General features: G+C 42.4%; 1 protein-coding gene across 1 annotated transcript in view; it reads left to right on the forward strand.

Annotated features, from left to right (window-relative positions):
- The first annotated feature begins 2,872 nt into the window (after positions 1–2,872).
- CDH4 (cadherin 4) overlaps positions 2,873–27,926 on the forward strand; it is a 445,447-nt gene continuing 420,393 nt past the window's right edge. The window contains exons 1-2 of the mRNA XM_086760833.1: positions 2,873–3,037; positions 5,205–5,316. Of these exons, the coding sequence (XP_086616959.1) occupies positions 2,978–3,037; positions 5,205–5,316 (172 nt within the window). The 5' untranslated portion in view covers positions 2,873–2,977. The remainder of the gene's footprint in view (positions 3,038–5,204; positions 5,317–27,926) is intronic.

A 27,926-nucleotide genomic window follows, 5' to 3' on the forward strand; every position in this document is an offset into this window, starting at 1 on the left:
TTTCTCCTTGTTTGTCAGATTTTTTAACAAAAGCACTTCTTATCCTTAGCAGCTAGGCCGTAACTGTTTACGCGAGTTCAGAAAAACGTTTACTTATCAGAGAATTAAATGGGTTAAGCCTGCAGGAATATTTCCCAAATACGGAACTCAGATACCAGCCCTAAGCTAGGAAGGCAAAAGTCCCTTGAGACTTTGCTTTCTCACCTCCTGTCCATTTAATTTGTTATTCCCATGCTTTCACATATTTGATGGCTGCTTGACAATTTTATTGTATGTTGTACGGTCCCTCAGTGATCACACCTCCCTCTCTCATTTTCTGTCCGTGGTAACACAACTCACATCTGATACTCATCTCCACCACTAAGGGTTCTATTGTCCCCTTGGTGTGTACGTGTAACTCCCACCGCTGTCAACAGGAATTACACGTGTGCATCAAGGGGAGAAACATCCCTTGTGTGCGCCACGCTCCTCATTATCTTGGCACAGGCAGTTCTGTAGATGTCTCATCTATGAGCCTTTTATTCTCTTGAGCGTTGTGCAGTGTAGCAAGTTGGCTCTAAGGATCAGCAGTTTTGCTCTGGAGGTGTTTAGCAAGTTGATTTACTGTGCATGTGTACGCTCTTAAATGTCTTCATCCAGCCAAATCCACATCTTGCAGCGTTCATATGTTAGACGGTAGAGCTTCCTATTTCCTTTTTTTATGCAAGAAAATCAACTCATAACCAGTCTCCCAGCAGACTCAAAGTGAAGCAAGAGTCTGAAGCTAACCCTCCCAAATAGCATATGTTCAGGCCCAGCTCAGACCTGTATGCTGAAATGCAATACTTTGTGAAAAATCCAATAAGTACAAAAATGTAAAAGGCATATTTTAATTTTCCTTAAAGATCTGAAGGAAGATATTCTATGAGCACTTCATGTTAAGTGCTTCTAAACAAGGAGGTAGTTGAAATAGTAGCTAATCAGTTAGCAAAACTTTAATTCCTTCCAAAATTAATTGGAGTGTCAAGAATTGAAGGAAAACGGTAGAGTGAAAACAACCATGTGTGTAAACCAGTGATTTCCACTGTCTGAGCACTGGATTTGTATTCTCCTCTGATCCTTCTGGAAACACCTCAGTCTGGGAAGGTACCCGGTGTCTCACACGGGCTAGTGTTTAATGAGAGACGTAGCTGGAAAGCACGCTCACTCCATTTGCAGAGTTGCTCCCCAAGTACAGAGCCAGTTAGCACAGCTTAGAAAAGAGGGATGGCAAACCGGTTTGGGAAAAAAATCAATTTGCCATCAGATTAGAAATCAACTGTAAACATGTTGAAGAATTCTATTTTTTTTTCACTACTGCTCTGCCTTTTCTTCACAATCTGTTGTGGTGTCAGACTTATTTTGACAATACTTGTAGAACTTGTCATATTAACAAAGTTATCAAACCGAGCGAGCACATGCATTGCAACAGCTGCAGTCCAGCGAGAGCCAAAATAGCTGGCCACAGGTATTCACACGGAAATATCCACACTGGAGTTGCACAAATCAAAAATATCCCCAGAAGTCTCCAGAGAACTTGCAGCTTTATTAAAATAGCAACAACGGCAGCTGCCCTTCAACCTGGAACAATCTACGCCAAACTTTGGAATTTAGGCTAAAAATAAAAGGAACAAATTTAGATCTTATATTTACATATAAGGATTTAATTTTGCTTTGATGGTGTTGCTTGATTATTTCTGCTTTTGTGAAAGTACTCCATAAAAAAGGGTATACATGAAATTTAATACAATGATGGGATTTATTTGATGTTATATAACAAACTCAGAAATACTTGTTTAAAAGCAAAATAAACCCCATAATCCACTAAGACTGTAAATTGGTGGGATAGGAACAATCTTTTCATTATTCGTGTCTACAGAGCTTAATACAATGAGGTCTTAGTTCTTCACTAACATCTCTAGGTGTTAACACAATGCTATTCAATCTACTCAATGGCAAAAGATGCAGTCAGTGGATTTATGTGTCTCATTCCTTTGGAAATGTGTGAAAATAACAGAATAGTTTAATGGCCAGATTTTTCAGCTGCAGTGTCTGATTTTGCACGTACATCCGATAGTATGCATCTCTTTATGCAAATCGGTGTTGGATTTATATGCACAAAATACACAGGCCAGAGACCTCCTGTTTGTGGGGCTGAGCTGCATCCAGAAAGGAAAAAGATCGCATTTGGACGCCGGGGTCACGCTGGAGGAAAATAGCAGGAGCCGTACTTGGCACTTGAAACCGCTGCTTTCCAGTTCCAGCTTTCTGTGAAAACTAAACTGACTTAAGTTTCGCTTTCTGGCCCTGTTTTGATCTGCCTTTATTTTTCCACTGGAAAACCTCTAGTTCAGTGGAGTTGGCTCTACCTGCTACTGATGTGAGCATGGACTGGGCCTGACACGCCTGTTTTCCTCTGGACAAGCCAGTTTTCCCTCATCGGATACGCTTGCTTTTCACTTGGACATGTCAGTTTTTTCCCCACGGGGTACATCTTTCCGCTGGATATATTAGTTTTTCCCTAAATATGCTACTTTTTTCCTCAGTGGACACGTCCCTCCCCTGGACACGCTGTTTTTTTTCCCTGAACACGTTAGTTTTTCGTCTTTGGACGGGTCAGTTTGGTCACCGGACAGGCGACCTCCAGCTCCGGGGATTCCCCCCCTTCCTCAGGGGGCCGGCCGAAATGACAGCGACACCTCCAACACCCGCCCCCCCTCCGCGCCTCCCCGCGCCGGGGCGGTGCCTGTCTCTTTAAGGCGGCGCGTGCCCGCGCGCCGCGGGGGCGGGGCTTGGCGGCGGCGCGCGGGCGGGCGCTTCACCTGCAGCCCAGAGCGGGCGCTGAGCGGCGGCGGGAGCGGGGAGGCGGCAGCAGCAGCGACCCCCTGGCCCCGGCACTGGCACTGCGGAGCGCGGCGGGCAGCCGCACCGCCACAGCCCGGCGGGCGCCGCCGGGGCGATGAGGACCGGCTCGCGGGTGCTGCTGGTGCTGCTCCTGCCCGTCTGGGGCTCGGCGGCGGTAAGTGGGGCGTCCCGCGGGGGCGGTCGGGCGGAGAGCACCCCCGGGCGCCGCGGAGGTTGCGCCGACGCTCCGCTGCCTCTGAACGCGGCGGCAACTTCGGGGCGCGGAGCCGGTCCGCGCCACGGGGGCGGGCGAGTATGAGCGACTCCCTGCTGCTTTCACCCCTTTTCAAATAATCCTCTCAGTTCTTAATGTATTTGTTATTTAATTTATTTATTTATTTATTTATTTATTTATTTATTTATTTATTTTACGCGATTGTTCGCCTTGAACGTAGCGCCTCAGCCGCTCCGGCGAAACTTGCCCTCCGAGCCGCGCCTGGCCGGATAAACTTCGGGGGTAGCGGTGCGTCCCGCCCGCAGAGCCCTGCGCTCCCCGGCGGAGCCTCCGCGCCCCTGCGCGGTCGCGCAGCGCTGTTCGCTCCCTGCGAGCACCGTCACCCCCCGCCATTCACCGTGGCCGTGGCGGTGCCTTTAACTTTTGTTGTTACAAACCCGTGACCACCGAAGGGCCCGAACCGTGCTGGGGGCGAATGATCTGAAAAGTTCGGGATTTTGGGAGTCCCCCCCTCCCCAAATAAAGGGATTTCCGCAGAACGTCAAGAACCGCCTAAACGCGGGGCTGCGGTGTTACGGTGCGGGGCGGCTGCTGCGGTGCGCGTTGGGCTGCCTGCAGGAGCGAGCGCCGCTGGTTTTTCCGCCTGGATGCCCCCGTGCCAAGTTGGATCTGTGAGGATGTCCCGCGTCCCAGCCCCCGGGAGGCTGGCGGGCGCGCAGGGGCAGCCCTCATGCGCTCTCGTCTAGCGAGCGCCGTTGGAGTAACTGGTTGGTTTCCGATTCCAAGCCTCGTACCTCCAGTCAGACCCTTCGAAATGTTTCCTCACGGCAACATCTTGCCAGCGACGGTCAGGGTCCGCAGAGCCACCGCTTCCTTGCGCTCCCCGTGCAGTAGCTGGGAGCCGTCTCCCGAGTGTGATTTTTTAGCAGAGTACGTTGGCTTGCTTTCTGCTTACTAAGCTCATCTGAAAGGAGCCTTCACTCCTCTACCCTCCTGTCTCTCTCCATAATGCAGCGTCGCCTGTGCCCCAGCGTGTTTCGGGAAGCCTGGGGAGCTGCGCTCCTCTCCCGCGGAGGCAGGTGCATGCCTGGAGTTCCACTTTCTCGGGGAAGTGAATCTCACAGTTCCCTGGCTTCACTGCTGGGGCTGGAGGCATCGGAGGCACAGCCTGCATCCCTAAGGGATGCTTTGCCTGGCTCTGGCGACAGCCTGGGAGTGTTAGAAATCCCTTGCCACCAGCACTTGTTTGTGCATAAATCACCTGGCGCTCGTTAGGCATAAATCACTGGCTGATGTGCTTTCAGTGAGTTGGTTGGAGTTGGGATCTGGGAGCCTCTTTGCTGGGGAATGCTTACCCCATCCCAAGGAGCCTGGACTACTGCGACCAGGCTAACCTGTCCCTGGGGCAGGGGCTGGTTCCCCGCTGTGCAGTCCCAAGTTGCAGCAGAGCAGCTGAGTGTGTAGCTGGATGCTTAACCCTGGATCGTGGCAGGTTGTGCGAGGGGCTGTGCTATTCAATGGCACTGTTAATTTTTTTGATTGGGCATCCCCTGCGTCCCCTCCATCCCCCCAACTGCTGGGGCAGGTGCCGAGCTGGGAGGGTCACAGAGGTGGCAGCAGGCAGAGCCCCGGAGCTTCCCAAAGGGAGGAAGGGGACTTCAGCTGGCCGTGAGCTCCTGAGACTGCTATGAGCCAGGGTGTTTCTCCTCCTTCAGTCACGGGGCTTGCCCAGCTTCTCAGCAGCAAAACTCAGGGAATTGGATGTTGCAACATCAGGCCTTTGCGTGGCTCCAGTGCGAGCACAGCTCGCCTTGATGAATTGCTGCTCTTTGTTTCCTCCCCTCTTCTGACAGTGCCCAGTATCCCAGCCTTCCTACAAACAATGCTCTCTGTTGTAGTCAGGCAACTATTTTCTGACCCATTTTATTTTTGCAGCTACAGTATGGATCTGCTCCAGCAGATAGGCACTTTAGCTCGAGCGGTTTCTACTTGCACGCTGCTTTACTGTTCAGGTTTGCCCGTGCCTAAGCACCCAGTCGTTGGGTGCATTTCATTTTCCTAAATGACAAAAGTCATGGTGTGTCTTCTCCTTGTTCTGTTTTTGCAGGCACACAATGGGGATCTTACAGTTAGACCCACATGCAAGCCTGGCTTTTCAGAAGAAGACTACACAGCGTTTGTCTCCCAAAACATAATGGAAGGGCAGAAGTTACTCAAAGGTAAGTGGAATAAAAAGCTTAATAGGTTCTGCAATGACTGTATTTTCAGGAGGTGAAAGGAGGCTTAAAGATGCTGGTTTTGATGGTGAAATTGTCTGCAGAATTATGTTTGTAGGAGGATGAAACACTAAGTGGTTTACCTGAGCGCGGTTTTGAATACAGATGAATCATTTGAAGTCCGTGTGCTGTCTGCTTCAGGTGGATTGTTTGCCTATAGTATGTGAGGTCATCACTTCACTTTTAAGTCTCCCACTCCCACCCTGTCTGAAGGAACTCTCCATTTGATATTTTAGAAGGTATTTTTATGTATGAAATTCAAAGATCCTTAAATTATCTCCGCTTTGAAATGCGTGATAAAGCAGACGTTGTTGTTGGAAATGTGGTAAACAAGCCTACAGACATTCTGTTCACAAGTGTGGCATTCATTATCATTACTGCCCCACTGACAACATGAAAACACAGGCGAAAAGAAACTACCAATTAGCTTTATAGTAATTGCAGGATTATAACCACTTTTGTGATTGTAAACTCTAAGACATCTTCGTAATCCAAATAACAATAGATTATCCTGGGTATTGATCTGTCTCGCTTTCAAGTTACAAATAATTAAACTTTGTATTTGCATGATGTAGGAAATCATTGTTTTACTCCAAGAGAATTTTTGAAGATCAAAATCTGCGCTCCATCCACTAGCCCCCCCCCCCCCCCTTGAGATAAATCACGAACAGTTGTGTGAATTGTGGAAGGTGGTGAGCACATCAGGACTTGATGCTCTACTCAGGATTTTATAAGCCCTTTGCTACTTCCTCCTAAGTACATTTACTCGCATGCATATGTCTCTGCCAGAAAGCTGGGATTTCTGTCTTCCTCCAGAGCAAACACCTGCTCCGTTGCTTTGATTTTTCTCAAAAGAGAGGGAGAGTTGTCAGTATTCTTTCTGGCTTCAGCAGAATCTGGGACTGGACATTTTTTCTCTACGTGAGTTGGCAATCAGTTTTGTTTCTGAGCCCAGTTGTCTTAGTTTTGCTGTTAAGGAATTCTATTGACTGGCCTGGCGTCAATTAGTAGACGTTGGGGAGTTTATTTTTAGTTTGAAAGACAACCAAACAAGGATTGTTTATTTTTAGTTTGAAAGATAACCAAACAAGGATTTGACATAGACAAACACAAGAATATAGCAACACGTGAAAAGACCAAGTACCAATTGTTTGTGTATTTAGCAGCAGTTATTCCCAAACAATGTGAGTCTTCACAGGTCAGTTTGTAAACTGAGTAGATTTCATGCTTTGTAGCTTTGGAAGTTATTTGATAAACAATGTCCTTCAACTACTAGGAAATCATGTTGTTAATGCAGTTGCTCAGAGGAGTGTTTTTTGCAGCTCAGTGCTTGAGGAGTTGTGCTGCCGGTGTACGTAGGTGGACGATCGGGATGGAGCAGGAGGTCTGTTTGGAGGGCTGAGCTGCAGAGACTGTGAGGACTGCCTAGTGGCTGTCATTTCAGTTGCAGCTGATAACTTTTAAACGTGAAGTTACATTTAGATAGGCTGTCATGTTGATTTGAATGAAAGTATATTTCTATTTAATTTTATCCTTTAGGGTCCAGTTGTAGTTGTACATTAGTCATGGCAAACCCGCATCTGATTTAGGGCTGAACGGGCCCTCAGGTTATGATGTGTGCGTGCACCACTTGTAAGATTCGTGTCCTGATAACATTGTCACGAATTATGCAATTTGTAAGTATTTTGTCAACTGAGGGAGAAAGGAAAAAAAAAAAAGTGCAAATGCTGTGTTTGCTAGTAAGTAAACTGTCATCTTTACACCTTTTAATCTACAGTCAAATACATGCTGCTGTTTACCATGGGAAACAAATGTATCTAATTAATTTGTACAATAATGGGGGAGAAAAATCTGCTGCATAAAATTCTTCTTCATGCTTGTGTTGTTCTTTATATATACTCTAGCATGTAAAATTGGTAGTTTTCCAGTTTAGGTTTAATTTTGCTTCCTAACACTTGATATGTCTGAAGCATGAAATGTTTCTCTTTCTTCCATCTGGGTGAAGTATTGTACAATAGTTCAGACCAAAAATGGGTTCAGATTGCTTACATTATCGTGTTTGATAGATTGACATATGTACTGTTTCACACCATCTTACCACGCAGAGCTTTGCTGCCAGCTACCACCATCTTATTCATCAGCATTCAGTAATTCATCTTTAGGCCAAATGGGACTGCTTGCCTGAAAAAAAGTAGGTAGGAATTCACCTGTCCGTGCTTTCATGGAACTAGGGGCGGGGAAAGTTGTGTGTGTGATTGAAATGGCTCTCGGGGATTCTAGTGGGCAGAGTCCTTATGCTGCACAGTCCTGACTTTGTCCATAGGAAGGAGATGTGGGGAGGCCTGGGATGGTTTATACTGCCTGAGGGTTTGTTCATCAGGAATCAGGTAGCGTGTAGACCTCAGCAGAGTGGTGAACTTCAGCCGACATTGGGAAGTTTAGATGTTATGTCGTTCGGGGATAAGCTGTGTGGCAATAAACTCAGCGTTTCCCTTTTAGGCTTTGTGATATCCAGCTCTCAAATGTATGCAGCGTTATGAATGTATCAAAATGAAAGTGCTTATAGTATTCTAGGTTTGAATCGAGTTAAACAGATAATGACTGCTTATAATTGACTTATTCCAATGGAAGTAGCTTAGCCTTAATTTGACAACAAGAGCTTTTACAGAGTCATTGTTTTATTATAAGTATGCCATAAGCTATTAACTACTGCTTTGTGGTTCATCTTATTTGCTTGAGTCAGCTCTCTAACATCCTCAAAACATACAGATTCTAGCAGGAGCTATTTGTTACACAGTAATTAACTTGTTTATGATAAATGGATGGGAGAAATGTCGTGGCATTTTGTTTTATGTATAAATGAAAAGCATCTGCATTCTAAAAATTTTATGTTAATTAGACTTAAAATAGTTTTCCCCAGTAGTGCCACAAATACCACATATTGCATGTCAGTGCCAGTCTGTAGCCTGATGATGGGGTGTTAGCGGAGCTGATTTGTTGAGCCGGTGCCTTCCGTAGAAATGCTGTCACTGCATCTCTTAATAAAAGTTACTGGGGTGTAGTCTGTTACATTTTTTGGTCTTTGTTTTTGTTTGCGGGATAATAAACTTAGTCTTGATCACTGAAGCATGATAATGTTTAAAATAGCATCTTTAACTATTTTCTCCTTTAGCCTAAGGAAAAATCTCAAAGCCTGCAGGGTGGCAGAGGACTATTATGGCATGGGTATCTTTTTATCTTGGTTAATTATTAATGTTGACTTAAAATGGTGAGGACATTGGCCTTGAGGGGTGGGGAGCAATGACATGCAGTACTGCACGGGAGACAGTTCAGGACTGGCTCAGGGGATCTGATCCCAGAGTATTAACTCAGGTGTGTGGGAATAATGGTGACAAATGGCCTCTTGGGGAAGGAGAGAAATAAGGAATAGGATACTGAAGGTGATGTGCAATAGTATCCAAGGGAGACTGGTACTCTTGATACTGATTTTATGCCCTTTTCCATTTTTGTAATGTTTTTGAAGATTGTAATAAATAAAAAGACATTTTTCAAAATTAAAAATTCAAGTTTTATTGGCATGCTGTGAGATTGTGGCAACTGATAGTGGGTGGAATGACATTAAATGCGTTATTTTTCCAGCGTAGTACCATCACAGTTATAGCAGGTCACCTCTCAGAAATACAGCTAAACAAAACAACTCATAGCTTCCCCACAATCAGAGACAATGTAAGCAGTTGAGATGTACAGCCCTCTTTTCTTTTCTTTTTTTTTTTTTTTTTTGTTTTCCTGTACCTCTCTTCATCTGCAGCGATCCATGTTTCTGTTGGCCATCCTAAATAGTGCCTGTACTGATGTAGCAGGATAACTTCACTTGTGTAGGCAGTTACGTTTGGGTAAGAGCGCGTGGAAGCACAGTTTATTTTCAAACGGGGAGATGAATAAACTGTGCCAGCTTGTTCTGCCTTAAGCAAGTGTATGAAACCAAAAGTAGCCAAGCTTCATGCAAATGTGTAAAAATGGAATTGCTTCCGTACTAGGATTTTTACTAGTGTTATGTTTTTGTTAAAAATAAAGAAATAAGATACATTAAAACTTTACTGAAATACTTGTTTTTTCCTAAGAACTCAGTATAGAGGCCGTCTCTCCTAATTTTTTTAGAGGAGGGATGTTCTTTATGGTCAAAGCTTTTTGTTCTTCCCACTGAAGTTTCAAAACCTCCATCTTGCTGAGACGTCGTCACCTCCAATAGTAAAACTTAGGAATATATAGAGATGTGTACTGTACTTCCTTTTGGAGGTAAATGTACTGTACTCTTGTGGTTAAGGAAATAGAGGAAATTGAATGTGGAGTGTGTTTTTAAAATGTACAAACAGCTCTACTTGAAAATAATCATATAGCCCCAAAATACTACTGCGTACATGAACTCTGGCCCCTGCAAAAGCACAAGGCTTTCAGGAGGAATGCTGATAGCTTTGCTTAGTGCCTGGAGAGAAGGAGCGTTACCCCGTGGTGACAGACGGTAACCCAGCAAGCAGGCCTGCGTCTGTGGTGTTGGGTGGCCCCACAGGCGAATTGGCTCGCGGGGACATTCTGCCTGTCTGTGCGCCTGGCTTCTTGCCTTTCCTGGGTCTAGAGTCCAAAAGGACGTGGGTACTTGGCTGCTGTCAGTTTTGGTAGGAGCTTGGTTCCTAAAGGTGTCTGCAGGTCCAGGTCTCCTCTGAAGCGTGCTTGGGAGGATGCTACATCCCTGGCCTGGCACCCAGCTGTGCCTCCATCTCCCAAGCGCCCTGCGGCGTGTCCTACGGGTTATGTTTTCGAAGCAAAGACCATGAGGAGCGTTGGGCTTTGTTCTGGTGTTTGGTGGGGTTCTTGAGTGCCTCCTGAGGGTTTCTTGGTCCTTGTAGCAGTGCGAAGCTGTGCTGCGGCCTGCTGAAATACCCAGTGCCTTCTCTGCACGGCTGAGTTTAGAAGACAGAGGCTGTTCCATTCATGCTTTCCTTGTGTTGTGGTCTGTGATTCTGCTTGAAAAGCAGTTGCTGAGGTTGTCGTACACATAATTAGCTTCCCAGATCCCTAATAAAATCTGAAAGTAGGTGAAAGTCCACCAGGAACCCAGAACTCTTTCCATAACCTTTCTTCATTCCTTTCTTGGAAGAAAAAGAGGCAGACAGACATCAGCTTTCTGTGTGGAGCTTGTACATGCTCTAGTGAAGCTGCCTCTCAGAAAACACTTCTCCCATTCCGCAGGACAACTTCTTTTCAAAGCAGTTTCTCTTGATGGGCACATTGCAGATCAAAACCATAATTTCAATCGTGAGTTCTAGGGGAGACCCCAGAAAGCTGCCACAGATTGGGGAACTGCTGATGCATATTTATTTCTAGTGTTATTCTTCAGATCTAACTTCAGACACAAAAATGATGTTTAAGATGACATTTTAATCTAAATAAAATTGCAGTTAATGAGACCAGAGTAGTCAATAACACTCTGTAGAGTTAATCCCCTTACACTGTTTAATAACTGTATATATTGCTTTCTAGATCAGAGCTTTGAACCAAATTCCTCAAACCCAAGTAAAATTACTTTTTTTTTCTGCTTTCTGGGAAGCTAACTGATTTTTATCTGAATAAATCTGCTTCTCTAACAACAGACTTAAAGTTTCTGTGGTTTTGTTACTTTTTTTTTTAACCAGGAATTTGTCTGTTAAAGAAATGTGCTACTTAAAAAAAAAAAGTATTAAAGAAGAAAATGAAACAACCATTTCTACTGAATAATTTATTCATTTTTTTTTTTATTTATGCTTAGGCTTTTAGGAAATAAGCCATGTCTGGAACAGCATCAATTTGTTATTTATTGTGAAATACCTCATTTTGAACTCTAAACCGATAATGTTAGGTCATTTAAGGTTAGAAAATGTTAATTTTAGAGTCACTTCTCTGTTTGGAAACTGACTGTTGCTGACAGCTCATGAGCTCTGATCTCACAGAGCAGATGCTGAAAGCATTCTGGAAATTCTTTTTTTTTTTTTTTTTTTTTTTTTTTTTTTTTGCACGTAGTAAATGAAAATTATTTATTCTAGCAGTGAAATGTTTTTCTTGCTTAATTTTCATTGACCTAATGCCTCATTTCATTGATATTTATGTGCAAGCCTCCTTCTGCCTTAATTTCTACCCTGGAAATTAGCGTAATGTTTTTCCAGAGGTAGCTTATTTTGTTGCCCACTAAAGCTGGTGGAGTACTTAGTTCGGCAGTAGCAAGGGCCATGTGCATAGTCATAGAATATTTTAGCAATATAGATAATACTTAAAAGTCTTATTTGAAGGGCAAGAAGAGATTAAAACTACAGAGGATAAGATTTCATTGGAAATCTACTTCTTAATATTTTTTCATGTAATAGCATGAATTTGAGTAACATAGGGAACGAAGGGTGTTTGTTTGATTTGAGGGTACTGGTATATTCAGAGTTAGTGCCGTTCCTGTGTAAACCCTACTTTTTTATTTGTAGGCAAATGGAAACAGTAAGAATTAAGACAGAAAGTGATGCTTGAAAAATAAAGACCAGTACTTACATCTGGGAACTCCGGTTTCAATGTTTTGACGAGGGTTTTGAGATGAGCCTGTGCCAGTGACTAGCGTCCGATTTCTCTGGGAGCCTGATCCTGAGCACTGCAGTAGGAATTTATGCTGTCTTGATGGACTGTATCTGTATCCATTTTTTTTTTTTGTGTATGTAAACCCTTTATGCACTGGCCAAGGGTTCTGAAGAGTGTTTTTGCTTCACCTTGAGTTTTCCTTTTGAATTGAAAAGGAAGTTTGACCTCCTCCCACAGTGTTGTTTTTTCAGGTAGAGCTCAGAAGTGTCCTTGGCCAGCCGTGCCATCTTACTGCTCGGTATACTGTGATATATTGGTTTTGATATTTTGTTTAAATATTTATTGATTAGTTTTTCTGAAAGGAGAGGCTGAGAGCTGGAATTGTTTAGTCTGGAGAAGCAAAGTCTCAGGGGAAGGCTTTATCATCGTGGATAAATATCTCATGGGAGGGTGAGGAGACAGTGGAGCCGGGCTCTTCTCAGTGGTGCACAGAGAAAGGGCAAGTGGAGATGGGCACAAACTGGAATGCAGGAAACCGTGCTTGAACGTGGGAAGGAACTTTCAGCGTGAAGGTTACCAAACACCGCAAGAGGTTGCTCAGAGAGGTCGTGGAGTCTCCATTCCTGGAGATTCACAGCTGCAAATAGATGCTGTCCCAGTTGCCTGCTCCAGCTGAGCCTGTGCTGAGCAGGACGTGAACACAGCTTGCTGCAGAGGTGCCTCCTGTCCCCACTGTGCTCTGATCCTCCGAAATACTTTACGGGGGGATGTGTGAAAAGGTAGAATGATAAATTGAGCTCTTCTGCAAATACAGATCAAATAGCTTTAAATAAAAACATTGCAACAGCCTGAAAAGAATGATCCTTACAGGGAAATTGTGTTCCTGTAACTTCTTGGAAGCATAACCTCTAAAGAGAGAATAATTGAAACACCAGGGACCAGCATTCTGCTGTTTGCTTCCATTAATGTCCAGACTTAACTTAGGCATAGTTTGTCTCCTGGCATAAGGAAATGTTACACTTAAATTCAAAAAGCTCTTGGTTTCCTCTTTATTTTTAGTAGAATAAAAGAAGAACATATGGACTTTCTGTTTTCCCAAAATATTTGTCATTAGTACTGGCTGCTTCACTTCTTTCAGTAGACTCTTTCCCGAGCGAATTTTCTGCGATATAAAAAACAGTTGGGTTGAACAAGATTTCTTTTTGCCACAGGCGTTATAATTCTTCTTGCTTATATTCATTGTCCCCAGTTTATTTATTAATTTTGAATTGCAGTTGCACAGAGGGAGAGAAGTGGCAAATGTTCTGGCATATGGGCTGCAGTGTCATTGGAAATAGCGACTTTCAGCTGCTCCCGCTGCCCTGTGCCTCATGACCCCGGGCTCCAGCATCTCTCTTTGCCAGCCTGTTTAGATTCCTGCTTTCTGCTCCCTTCCAATACAAAATTGTAATTTTTTTTTTTTTTTTTTGCTTTGCCCTCACTACTTCCCTGCCACTGCTCCTCACCGCTTGCCAGCATTTTGTAATAGAGAGCCAGTGGCAGTAATTCAGCGCTCTGCTAGTTGTGCTGTGCGAGAGCTGCTGCTTGGAGGGGTCACCTAAGCTGCAGCCTATTAATATTAGCATGGTAATAGCAACCAATATGTGGAACACACGGTGGGGATGTTGGAAGCTCCTCCAAGGACCCTGGAGATATGGATAGGCCACCCATGAAGGAGGGGGGGGGAAGGAAAAAAAGCCCATTCTGCTTTGAAACGAGCCAATCTGTGTGTTTCGCTGGTAGCCGGAAGCGCTGCAATCATTAAGGCTATTACTGCGCCTATTATAAATCACCATTTTGTAGCAGTTCATAGATTAGGCACAAAAATTACTTTTAGTCTAAAATTTTCTCATACTGAATTTCTCTAGTAGCAATTCCAGTCCTTATTAAACAAAATTGTCTTTTAAATAATTATGAATATAGCAATTATCCAGAGATAAATAGTCAAGATTACAAAAATTGTTCCATACGAAGCTGCGTATCAGCCCGCTCTGTCAGTTCGTGTCTAGAGAATCGTAAGAGGCAGGTCAGTGAAACAAACCTTTGTTACTTCACAGTGCAGCAGGAAAAGCACATTGAGATGGTTGGTATATGAAGTAAAACCATCAGTAAACAAGGTTGTGAAGGTATTAGAAAATAAAGAAATAATTGCACCTGAAAAAATGCAAATCAGGACTAGCTTAAAACATAAAATTTAATAACCTGTTTGCTAGCAATACAGTCAAAGTGGTGATTAATAGATAACTGTAAATCAATCCCGGGTGTTTGGTGTTTGCCCTGTTGTTGCTTCTGGCCATACAATTTTTTTTTTTTCGAGGAGTCTCACTGATTTCACGGAGAGCTGTTTGTGGTGTTACCTGGACCTGCTCGTTACAATCTGTTGGTTGGTGTTTCACAGACTCTCAGGAAAGCCGGGCTGGAGGAGCTGAAGAGGATGTCTAACGCACGCTTCTACCTGAAGGCAGGAGCAGCGCCTCTGTAATAGGTTTGTCCCTGGTGCGGTCTTGACGATGCAGTCGTAGGGACCACAGCCAATATCTTATATTGCTTCCCTTCACGTTTAAGCTGAAGCTCTCTTGATGCAATTTAAACCTGTTGCTATTTTGTCTTATTCATCAAACACTGAGAACAGCTGTTGCTTTTTTCCTACCCCTCCTCCCAGCAGACTTGAAAAATATATTTTTTTTCAGCTTCTGTAGGCTGAACCACTCATTTGTTCCCTTTCACATCTTGTGCTGGGGCTCCCTTCTCTGAGCCCTTCTCCTTGCTACTAGCTGGATGCCCCAAGTTGATCTGACTGTGCCAGCCAAGTCTTGCGGTGCTGAGCAGACAAGGAGGATTACTTTGCCTGTTTTGCAGGCAATACTCCAGTTGATTTATCTAATGTGATGATTGCTTTTTTTTTTTAACAGTATGATACTTGACTCATATTCAGCTTGTGATCCAGTATAGTCTCCCACATCATTTTTTTTTTTTTTTTTTTTTTAAGAACTGCTACCTACCCAGTCATCTTCTCTGTGTGGTTGATCAGTTCTGCTGAATTTGGGTTACCTTGCTCCTCTACTATTGAATTTTATATATATATAGATATATAAAAATATATATATTTTTTTTTATTGGCCTGATCTGACTTGTTAGAATTGTTTTGAGTTCTAATCTTGACCTCCAACAGAGTTGCAGTTGCATCCTGCTTTCGTATCGTTTGCAGATGTAACAAACATATGCTGCATTCCATTTCTGTTAATAAAAGCGTTGAACAAAACCAGTTCAGAACAGACTGTGGTGGAGCCCATGTGATAGCGCCTTCTGCTCTGACCATCAACCGTTAGAACTTGTGCTCTGGGTAAAGTTACTGAAATAACTGAAAGGAACACAAATCCATATGAACACAAATCCAAATGTCTCTGTTTGTCAGTACTTTTTGTGGCTTTTGGGAGAGTTGCAAGCATTGGGATCTTTACATTTTCCCCATCTAGAAACATTCCAGGTTAAAAGCCTAGGATGAATTCATGCAAGTTAAATACGATGCTGTTGCTGTTGGAGGGGAAGGACTACTTCAGTTCTCTATCCAGTATAGGATACCCTGCATTCGTAGGTTTTAAATTCCTCAGCTCCACTGCTGGCTAGCACGAGGCCTGTTTCCAGGCTCAGGAGATGCTTTTCAGGCTGGCCGCCCCCAAGACCCTGGGGAGGTCTGCTCGGCAGAGAACACTTTTATTGAAGGAGCTGTTTCTAATCCCAACATGAACTGAAAGAACGGGATAAAATTAAACCTACAGTAGTGTATGGGAGTGTCGTACCTGGATGTGGAGTATGGATGGGCTCTCTGCTCTAGTCTGTGTCTTCACTGTGCTGATGGATTTTGCTGTGTCTTGTGCTGAGGGCAAGGTGTTTGTTCTGGGTGTTGCACTGCCTGGTTTTATTATATTTGTAATATTCGTAAAGCTTATTAGAAGGCCCAGCCCACACTCAAATATTTTTCTGTGTGGTGTCTCTGTTTAATTTTGCCCGTCATGGCTGTGTGTTTTTGGTAACTGAAGAAAGCCAGATGCATGCTGATCTCTGTGTTAGACGAAGAGACTCCCTCTGCTGATACGATCTGATTCTGGAGCATCCCACTTCAGGGAGGAAGAGAGAATAGGGCTAGTGGATTTCTCACTTTCCTAGTGAAAGTGAAACCATGAAAAAAGTCATGGTTTCAGGTCCTTTATGCCCTGCTACTTGTCTTTCAGGAGCCAAATTGTTGCTGGCTGATTGCTTAGCTCCCTTGAAAACAGAAGGTTTACACAATTACACCAGAAGCTTTAAATATTTTTATTTTGTGCCTGACTTATTTGAGTGTGTTACTCTTTCATTTATTTATTTTTCATGGGCTTATGAACGTTTTTCAGTTGATTCCATGTCCTTTTTTGCCTTTTGACCCTCTGTAGATGATAAAGAAATGTGGGTAAATGGCATTTAAAAAAAGAAAAAAACAAAACAAACTTTGTTGTTGTTGTTGTTTGGGTTTTTCCATTCTTGGGGAGAGAAGAGACAGGTTGTGGGAAAGGTATGTGTACGGTTTCATGATAAGATTTGGTGTGATGAAATCTTCTTCAAGGATGGAAGCTGTCCAAAATGTTTAGATTGCACCCAAAGATTTCCCTGTACTGTGTTCAAACTACAAGAAGAGACTCTCACCAGGAGAAGTTTAATGACCTCTAGATCGCTAAGCTGCAGATCCTTGTTCAAATAACTGAATAGTAGATTGATTCTCTCTGTGCAAAGTTTACTGAAAGAGATTTTTTTTGTTGTTGTTTGCCTGGAGTTTGAGACATAAGAGGAATTGGAAGTTAAAAGGCAGTTTGCTACACCTGATAACAAGCAAGCTACTCTAATCGTACCGGATGGTTTTGATACCTCCTGACTAGAAGAAACCCGCGTAGAGTGGTTGTGTGAGGCAGTGGCAGTTAGAAATGTTGGAGTTTGTGTTAGTCATGAGTTATAGAATTATAGAATGGTTTAAGTTGAAGGAGACCTTTAAGATCAAGTCCAACCATTAACCGAACACTGCCAAGTCCACCACTAAACCATGTAATAGGTTTTAATCTCATGCTGATCGCTGAATGCCCATTGCATGAGTCTTTGCAGGAATTTCTGCAAGCGGTGAATGAACTGGTGTTTTGGGAAAGCTCAGTGCAGGCAATGCATTTTACTGGAATGATTTTTCCTAGTATTTTCAATAAAACAAAGTTTTATTTTCCCTTTCTACTGTGAGTTGAAGCATAATGTTGGCTGTATCCTGTTAAATAGCAGCAGAACTGAGTGGCACAGCTGGTTTTACCTTTATAGTAATACAGCAACTTTCGTTGCCTGGGAAGAGGTGATGACAAAGCAAAGTTAATGCAGCAGTAGTGTCCTTTGGCAATGCAACTGTAAGAGGGAGAGTTCAACATCTGTGGAGTGGGGCTGCTCCTGGAATAAAAAAAAAAAAATAGAAAATTAAAATGGAGATGGATGGGAAGAAGCAATGTTGCATGCTGAGTGCTTGGAGGCTTGGGTACCCTGCAGAACTGCTGGGCCATGCTTTGTGTTGGGTCTGGGCAACTCCAGAAGTGATGCGTGTTGTGGAGATCTAAAGAGGAGACAAAAATTCTGCAACAGTTTATTAACAGTCTAACTGATGTTTCAACCTTTCATCTGCATTGGAGTCCCTTGTGAGCAGTCTCTGATTGCAGTGCATGTGTCTGCACCTCCAAGAGAAATTTGTAGGGAACCTGCAGACTGAGAAACATGCTGTTACTAGGAGAGCTGTCCTGAAAACAAAAAAAGAAAATGAAAGGAGGGAGGGAGGAAAAAAAGCTCAAGGTTATATACCAAACCCAGTAACACATGCTCAAAAAAGTTAGTATCTGGTGAATGTCAATTAAGTACTTCCCCAGGTAATAAATAGCTTAGGAGGTATAAAATTTAGTACTCCTAAAATTGCAGAAGCCTTTGAAGAACGCTTTTAAATCAGATTCATTGGAAGCAGGAGATTTAACACTGACTTGTTCAGAGGTGAGCACTGAAAAAAATATGATGAGGTGAAACTACATTTCTCGAGTACAGAGTCATTTTGGCTTAAACTTTTCTTTCATTAGGTGGGTTTTGAAACAGTTTATTTTTAAGTTCTTGTGTAACACATCAGCTCAATTGCACTAGTAAACAGTGTCCTGTTTATTTATGAGCCTAACTTGAAGTGTTTCTGAAGGGTCAGCTGGCTTGGGAGCGGGTCACTGTGCCACAGAACGTGAAGAGCAACTACACGTGTTTTTTCACATTACTATGCCAACAAGTTCTTAAAGACTTTCAGTCTTAAAACAGAAATCTGTTGCCCATGTAAGGATCTCAAGCACCAGAAAGATTCTCACTTTCCTTCTGTTCTTTCCCCATCATGGTCACCTATGGGAAACAGTTGAGATACGTGCGCATTTCTGAGGGCAGTATTAGGAACGCTGTCTTGGGTGACAAGCTTTTTTTATTTTATTGTGGTGCTTTCTTTGAGAGGTGAGCAGACAAGCAACAGAAACTGCTCTGAGGTCGCTGAGACATGATGTAGTAGTTACAAGTTTATTTGGAAATCAGACCAAACCAAACTTTGCCCTGGTTGGCTTGTTTCCTGACGAGCAGTACCCCCTGTTTTTTCCAGTCATGTGGTTTTTTTTTTTTCTAATCCCAATGGCAGTCATTTTTTTGGCGCTTAGGAGAGAAAAAAATAAAATGAAGTAATACATGGCATTTGTTTTGGCCCAAGCCATGACTCATAAATAGGGATAACATCTGTGCTGATAGTTTTTCATGATACATAACCAGATTGAATGAACAAAGTTTTCAATTATTGCTGTTCTTTTGCTATTGTTATATTTAGGGAGCTCCAGTGTGAAGAGGGAAAGTAGATACTTGTGTATATTACTCATGTATAGATCAGAATTCATCTGCATCTTGTGAATTTTAATTTAGCCACTGTATCTTTTTAAACTAAAAATGGTTTATTGCCTTTCTCTGAGCTTTACAAAACTTTTCAAGATCCTGCCCAAATTTTAGTCTGTTGAAGACTCATACTGCTGCCAAGTCTATACCATTCTTTTAATTAAAAGAGGAAAAAGAAGTGAAACTTCCAATGAATGTAAATCCTTATAATCCTGAAATGATGTAAATCAGTGCAACTCCCGAAGTCATTGGAACTGTTCTGACTTACATCTATTGGAAATCTGGCACATAATATTCCTGCTGGTCTTTTCTTTTGCCCAATAGTCGCTCTACACGGAGTTGGCACGGCAGACAAAGCGCTCTCTTACTAGCTGATAGAGGGTGGCACGGCTTCCAGCACTGCTGATTCAGCACAGCAGAGGCCATTTTCCTCATTTCTTTGTGAGCTAGATTAAATTACTCTGCAGGCTGGACTGGAGCCACAGGCCATAGTTTTACAGCCTTATAACATGGTATCCTAGCCCATGGCATCTGCGAGGTCTGGCTGTGCGAGCAGCTCCTCTGCTTCGCTGCAGAGGATTTTTAGCCTTGGCGATCTGTCTCTTTGTAAGGCTCACGCCAGCTGAACTGGAAATATTTTGATTGTCTGGTTGAGATATAATAAAATGGGGTTCTGTTAATTGAAGGAAAGGGATATCATAGGGATCAGGTTAGCATGAAAACTCTGCTGTGTGTGTTTGTCATGGCAACGTATCTTTAGATTTGCCTTACAGAATTACAGGATAATAAATAGCGAGTGTAAGTTTTTAATGATTATAACACAACAGTAGCACCAGCGAGGTGTCCTGCCTGAGTTCGGGGAGTTGTGCCGTTAGAGCTGTTCAAGTCACTTACCAGAATTTTGGGAAATGCGTTTCCTTTTGTGTCTCAGTACGTGGACATTTCTTGTCTGCTTTGAGGAGGTTTGGAGTTGAACCAAGGGGGTGAAGCAGTGGGATGCACTTAGTGGTGAGCTGTGTCTTGTTCACGTCCTACGGAGCTGAGACGTGGGATGTCTGTGGCTGCTATAACGGGCACATGGGTAGAGGAAAAAACGTGTTTTCTCTTCACTGACAACTGCTGGCTTTGTGTATTTAAAAAGCATAGCTGGCTCTGCTGTGCTTTCCAGTTGGGCTTCATGGTTGCAGCTCATAGCAGAATTGGTCTGGCTTTCCTTGGCCGAGTGCGGACGTTGCTCTGATTTGCCCTCTCCCCTCCAGTGCTCGTGACCTGTCCCAAGGGGATGCTGGTGGATGGAGAGAGCAGCACTGTTAATGAGGGGAGAAAAGGTCAAACAGATCAAAAAGTGAAAGCCATCCTGCTTCCAGCGTAGAGAACAATCGAAGCTGATCCTGTCTTAAGCCAGATGTTCAAGTGAAGTTGAGACCAGGCTTAAAGAATTTTTCACAATAAGTTTAGAGATTTCACTCCATTTCTTCCTCTCCTGAGCGTCTGATCACATTGTTTTCTCACGTTAAGGGGCTTGCAAAGTATCAGAAGGACGGGCGCCCTGTGCGTGTGCTTATCTTTGAGTGGCCTTACTGCTTTTCAGCTTTATCTCTGTAGTTAAAAAAAAAAAAAAGCACCACCAAACAAAGCCCCCTGGTTTTAATAGAAAGATAGAAGTATTTTTACAATTAAAAAGTATTATTGAAGCAGAACATTTTTCAAACAATAATTCCCTGAGTGTGATACAAAGGGTGGCGTTCATGTTACTGGTTTCAGTGCCAAACCAAAAGTGGGCAGATTAGGAAAACTGTTTCTGAGCAGTTTGTTCTGGTTTTTGAGATCTGTGTCCAGTCTCGCAGTGTTGGGTAGTGCTGGCAAGCACTGGGTTTATCTATTGATTTTTGAATGTATTGTTCTGTTAGTCTAAAACTTCTTTTCCCAGTGGAATTTCTATTTGGAAGGCTCTAGCCAAGCTCAAGGAAGTTATTTAATTTGGGAAGTTTGAAAGAATAATAAAAAAGGATTGATGCAGTTGGATTTTCATGAGCTCAGCCTTCTAGTAAAATAGACAGGCTTCTTCCTCCTGTACGTATCCGTGGTGGTTTTATAAGATAGAATCATAGAATGGTTAGGGTTGGAATTATAAAAGTTGTTCAGAAGAAAGTTGTGAGAACAGTTTTGGTGATATAACAAAAAACAAAAAAGCGTTAGTGCAGCTTTTTCTTTTCGTAAATGTATGCTTTATTTCTTAGTGATTAGGCCCTTTCTGTTATTTTTTAAATTAGTAAAATTTAGTGCTAGAAATGTGTTAATGTCATTTCTCAAGAGGAGAAATGTGGCAAAGGAATGGCACCATATATACTGGGGGGCTTTGGCCCACTTATTTCAACATCCTTTAAGTATTTAAGGAAACCTGATCTAGTTGGGGATGTCCCTGCTCCTTGCAGGGGGGTTGGTCTAGATGACCTTTGAAGGTCCCTTCCAACCCTAACCATTCTATGATTCTATGAAATGAAAACTTTTAAAAGAGCTGTGGCAGGAAAGCAGATGGACGTTTTGGTTAATAAAATATTCCTTACTTTTTCTATAATGTGACTATGGGAATGAGCAGTATTGTATTACAATAAAAACCAAAAAGTACTTTTTGACTTGGCTGTATTTCTTCATGTGTTGTTTATAGTGTGGGAGTTAAACAATGAAGGAGATGGATAAGAAGCAATTGGTAGCAAAATGAAAATAAATTGAGGCATTTTTTCCTTTTTGGGGCTACAATCCTATCTTGCTGGCTTCAGTTGCCTTTGACTTCATGGTGCCCATGGCTGGTCCAGTAATGGATTTATACTGTTTCATTAGGACGTTGTCAAACTAAATCAAGGGAAGTGGACATGTGTCTAAAAAGGGCTTTCTTCTGAATGTTCCTGTGTCTGGAGCGCTGCAGTTTGTTAGAGATGGTGATTATTACTTCCTTGAGTTTGGAGGTCTACTTGTTGCTCTTATTTATGCAAAGAAAAAATGCAGCTCTCTGGAGTATGTGATTAACTTGAGGCATTATTTTCTTGTATGCCCAGGTGGGAAGCTGGAAATTAAGAGTGTGTATGAAGAATTACCTGGATATGGGGTGAAGTGTTGTATTAACTATGCAGTTAGTCTTTGTCAGTGGCATTTACAGTTTCACCAGTCCTTGGGGTGAGTAACCTAGCAGAATTTATTGGCGAATAGTTCAATTTGCTCAAATGGGTTGATTATCTTGAGTAGGCAGAAATTATATCTTATTTCATGTCTCTTATTTACTTTAAATGAAAGACCAAATCCAGATTTGACTTGCTTTTCTTCCCAAACTCCTATTTAAGCGCTGGGTGAATAGGACACGTAGGATTTTGCCGAGTGAACTGTTCAGAGAAACTTAATTTACAGGAGCTGGAGTAAAAAGCTGCTAGCATTTAAGACTGTGCAAAAGATCCAGGGTTTTGAACCAGATAGGAAACAAGTCATTTTTCTTCTTTTTTTTTTTTTTTTTCTTTTAATCCCCCATGTAGAAATAAGTGCTTTAGAATATCTGAAACATCCACCAGTATCATTTCACTGCTGAGAATTGGGTAACTGTGTAAAATTATATTGACCCGAGGGGATTGAAATATAGAAGTGGCCATGCGCTTAACTGTGCAGGAATCAAACTGTTTTACTGATAACATTTTATTGATTCATCTCCTCTCCGTGTTACAAGTAGCCTGAAGCTTGGCAAAATGAGCTGGCAGTGTTTTTTGTGGCGTGGACGTTGCAGCATTGCAGCTCTTCATAGGTATTGAAATTTTATCTGTGGGCTGAGAGCTCCCGTAATTATTGTGATTTGTAATGACTGAGACTGCAGATGGGGCTTCCCAGAGGTTTCATTTCAAGCTAGATAACTGGTAATTCCTCTTTTCTGTTTAAGAATCTGTTGTCCCTCCTTTTCTCTGCAGCTGCTGAGGTTTCTCTCTGTGAAAAGCTGAGCCGTATCTCTGCCTTAATGAAGATGCGTGAAATGATTGAAATTGCCTTAACAAGGCAGCACTCTATATACTGTAGCAATGAAAATGTCCCTTGCTGTTCGCAAGGGATACTTTGTCCTCTTCATGAAGGAACTGTGGTTTCTAACCATATTATAAAAATACCAACAATTAAAAAAATCCTTCTTACAACAAAGCTTTAAGAAAATGAATGGCTTAAAAAACCACAATGGCAGATTGGGAGTTTAACCTGCATGTGTTGACTAATTAAATTCTTTTGAAAGAGCTAATTTCATGTATTTTATTTAATGAAGGCTTACTTAAGATTTTAATGGTGTGGGTCTTTTCTCTTCAGTAGAATGCCATATTGACTCATGACATATTTTTACACAGGCTTCATTCTGCCATGAACAACAGTAGTTGAAAATGTGAGCGCTTGATAAAGTATCATTAAATTAGCTTATTGTAGTTGCAGATTTTTATTACGCTACTTCACCGAGATATGAATTGATCGCGTTGTACTTGCTGGTTTTTAAAGGTGCAGCATTGTTATTGATTATGCTACTTCATCTCAAGTGTTTCATCAGCCCGCTGGCAGGCTGTTCCCTCTGCAATTTTAGAAAGTACTGGCCTTTGTGTGGTTTTTTCTGTGTATTTCATCTGTGTGCATGTTTTTGTGGTTTTTTTTTTTTTTTCTATTGTGAATACACTGAAAGAGATTGTGTTCCGTGTTTGTGCCATGCTCTCGTGCGCAGCAGCTCTCCTCCGTCCTGGGGCTCTGGGTGCGGCTGTGGGAAGGAGCAGCGGTGGGCATCCTGCTCGGAGGCGCTGCTGAGTGCTCTCTTGTCCTGGGCCAGTTTCCAGGGAATCTGGGAGATTCGCTGACGCCATGGGCAAAATCAATTCTCCTTGAATCTTGTAGCATATACATTTGGAACAGATGTTTCATCTGTGCAGTCGATGTAATTGTTTGTAATGTGATGTGTACCGCAAATGAAGCCTACGTCTTGGGTAGTCAAAACTTTCAGGTATTTTTCCGTGTTCACTCAAATACTGAATTTCTTCTATAAATCTTGGAACATCTAGACCTATTTCAATACTAAGTGTATTGGAAAAGGATTGCTGTCAAGGTTTGTCCATCTAATTAAATTCCCTTATTAGCACTGGAGCTGCAGTCTTCCAGAGAAGACATTAGATGAATAATCTTTCCAACTTGTCTGGGTTAAAACTAGATAGCCTTTCATCAAACGCTAAGCTAAAAGTCCAACAAAAAAATACGTAAGTGTTGCTCTAGTCACCCTTTTTGTGATCTGTGGTAATTCAATATATTCCTTAAATATAAATTGTTATTTCGACTGTCTGTGAAATATTTTCAGACTTCAGTTGTCATGAGTGCTTGACACTGTGGGGCTCTGTCACCTTACGCTTCAGGCTGATGGCATTCCAGCGGCGAAGTCTTTTATACGTTAATAAAGTTTGCCGTGATTCGTTTTGACGTACGCTTAGGCAAATGTAAGAAACTTTTTGTCATAAAGTCCTGCAGATCCACAGGGGTTGTTTGCTGTGGTGATCATTTGGTGGAGAATCAAAATACTTGAATTTCAGTAAGAGCCCTGATGTTATTTTCTGACAGGTGGAGGACTTGGCATTGGCGGGAGTGACCAAGTGAAACGAAATACGCTTTGACCCTTGGGCTTTGCAAACGGGAATTGAGTGACTGCCAACAGATGTGCTTTAGCCAAATATAATCCATCGACCCTGTGGAATGTGGGCGGCCGGCGGGAGCATCCAGGAGTCCCGCTGCCCTTTGGCTCTGGGAGCACTGGGGGTGTTTCACGTGAGGGGGCAGGGATGGTGCAGGCGTGAACACCTTGGTTGCTTGTATGGATGGAAGAGAAAACTGTCCTTGTGGCAGAAGAAAGGTCCACGTTAGCTTGGGGTTGGTAATGGAGAATATTGTAATAATAAGCAATTGATGTTCAAAAAATTGACGGAAGTATCAAGAAACAAGATATTTGTGCTAATTAGACTATTTGCCTGTCATCTTTATTCACTACTTTAAACAACAACAAAACCTCAAGTGAAATCAAAGTGTGTTCGAACATATTTCTTAAGTCTCCTTGATCAAAGCTTGTAGAAGGAGGGGAATACTGCTTCTAAATATTTCCTCAAATACAGATTTGAGATACATTCTCTATTGTAGCATGAGGACTTTTGTATAACCTAGGTGGTGGCACAGTGTGATGAATGTCTTCCAGATTTACATGTGATGACTTAGTATTAGCTTCTTAGGATGTGCCAAAAATTAATTTAAAAAACCCCAAACCAAACAACTCAAAAATAAAATTGTATTGTTTATGTTCTTACATACTGACTAGTACTGGTTCAGTGTCCCTGTCTTGCTCAGTATCTACCCCTTTGTCTCTTCTTAGATTGCAAATAATCTTTGGGATGGAGATGACAGTTTTCCTGACCTGAGTTGATAAAGCATTTAGCATAGCAGGCTCTGGCCATGTATGGGGTGTCCTAGCTTATATCTTGTAGTGAATGATTAACGAAACAAATAGGCTGTGCCTTGGGGGGTAGCTGTTCAATCTCCTGCTCAGATGTTGTTTTAGGGCAGATTGATAAGGAAATCTGTCTAGAAATTCTTAGTGCATTGGGTTTTTTTTGTTTGTTTGTTTTGCTGTTTGTTTTATTTTGGGTTTTTCTAGTGGGGTTTGTTGTTGTTGTCTTTAAGGACATGTTTGTTGGGAGAGGGCTGTGAGGCAGAAGAGGGACAGTTGCTAGATTTGAGTGCCTGGGAAAGAGGGCTCTTCAGGGTTGATCATGTGTGAATGGGAGAAAGTAATAAAAGAGCAATGGAAGCGCACACACATCTGGACTGAGGTGAGGCAGCGATCACACACTGGCCTTTAGACTGGGACGGGCAACCTGAGCTGACTCCGCGGCGTTGCAGAGGTCAGCGTGGCTCCTACCGTAGTGCTGCACGTTGTCGGTGTCTCATTGTGCAGTCTTGAAGGAGGACTAGAAAATGCCAAGGCGAATGGAAAGAAGTCTGCCATAATTGTGACACAAGATAACTGGGAAATGATATAGCACAGTGCAGGAGCTCGTGTGTTGTCAGCCGCTGATGTACATCTTACTCCATTCTTGGCTTTATAATTTGCACTGGAAATCTTTAGTCAGAAACCAGCTGATGTCTTTGTTTCTTTTCATTCTGCTCCTTCTAGATAAGGGAATGAAAGGATTATTTCGTAGACGTGTAATTCAAATGTTGATGTTCTGGCTCATTACAGAAACCAGCACGGCCTACTAAAAAGAACAAAGCATCAGCGTGATACCCCATCTGATCACCCACCCAGACACGCTTTTATCAGGCTTGGGACTGAAGGATTTCCTGCTACCTGAATTCCTCACCTGTGTTTCTGTAGCTGAGTTATCTTGAATTCGCATGTCACAAATTGTGTGCCGTTTCTGCACAGGAGACTTTGAGGGATTTTTTAAAAAATTCATTTTAGTCCGCTTCTCCTGCTGTCTCAGTGGTCATGTTTACTTTTTAGATAAATGGATCAGTTGGAAGAGGGAGCGGGCCCAGTGTCCGAAATAAGTATTTAGGAATGGGTTTGTTGATCTGTAAAGAATAAAAGGAAATTTCAGAGGAAATTTGGTCACTCTAAGTGCTGTTGGGCTGGCCAAAACTTGATTTTTAGATCTGTCTTTTGAAACTTGTCTCTATTAAAAACTTTGTTAAATGTCATTCAGACTAACAGATTTTCTCCTCTTTCCCTTCTTTGCTCAGCTGCGTGCGTGCTTAGAGCAGGGTACGCGCTTCTGCTCGAAGGCATGCCTAAAGCCACAGACCAAAAGGTGGTGGGGGGAGAAATCTACGGGAGCTCAGTTAAGTGTCTGCTGATTTTCAGGAATAGTTTAATTTATGATGTTAACTTCTTTTCAGCCGTTGACTTGCTGTGACCTCAAAGGAAGCTCCTGCAGACTGAGCTTTCTGTATTTCTGGGAGAAGAAATTGTGCATTTTGTGCATGCTGCCGTATATGGATCCCACTGAATTTGCAGGCCAAGGGCAGTGGCTAACGGTTTTATTTAAGGATGAGAGTTACGAGATGGCACTTCTGCATAGTAAGTTTCTAAAAACAAACACATCAGTGTTTAAAGCTTTTTTTAAGTGTTCTGTGAGGTCTGGTTCAGAAGATGTTTAAAAACTGTAAAAAACAAACAGAAAAGGGAAAAAGGATGTGTTGGCCTGGTTGCAAGGAAATATCACTGAATAGCTGATGGATTCATTTTTACTTATTTATGGGCAAATTATAGAGGTGCATCTGTTCCTGCTCTGTATACAGTCAGACATCTGAAATTTTTAAGATACTTTTTGACATTCTTTGAAGATTTAATGCCAGGTGGAAGATCAGTTAGAATTACAGATATCCTAAACTTTCAAAATAGTGTTCCCACCTGAAAACTGGTTTACTTTTGCTCCCAACTTTAATGAGGCAGAGTCTAAACATCACAGTATCTGAGGCAGCAAAAAGGGGAGAAAAGCCAAGCCAACAATTCACAAGAAGAAAATCTTTCCACATGTTTACACTAAATCAAAAAATATTTGTGCTGTGTTTATTTAACTTAAATGGTCAGGGATATGTCATCTTATAAAAATGACGTTTCTGGAATAAACCAGTAAGTAGCATGTAAGTCAGATACCAGAGCAGGAAACACTTAGCTGGACTCAGGCTATTATTATTTTTACAAGTTGCTTATACTGCTGTCAGTAAAGAGGACAAATAACTGTAAATAAAGCTCTTTGCCTGCCATTAGTTGTGAGGTAAGTATGAGCCTTTAGATCGCAAACAGTCTAATCTGCGTGTGCAGTCGGGCAGCTGGGCATCCTGTGGCTGCCGTCTGCATCTTCATTGTGTCTGCAGGATGGGAAGCTTTGTTTTAAAGATCACACCCCTAAAAGTGAAGAACACGTAAGCTGTCT

This window comes from Chlamydotis macqueenii, chromosome 16 (genome assembly GCF_036417535.1).
Source record: "Chlamydotis macqueenii isolate bChlMac1 chromosome 16, bChlMac1.mat, whole genome shotgun sequence".
NCBI classification, from domain to species: Eukaryota; Metazoa; Chordata; class Aves; order Otidiformes; family Otididae; genus Chlamydotis; species Chlamydotis macqueenii.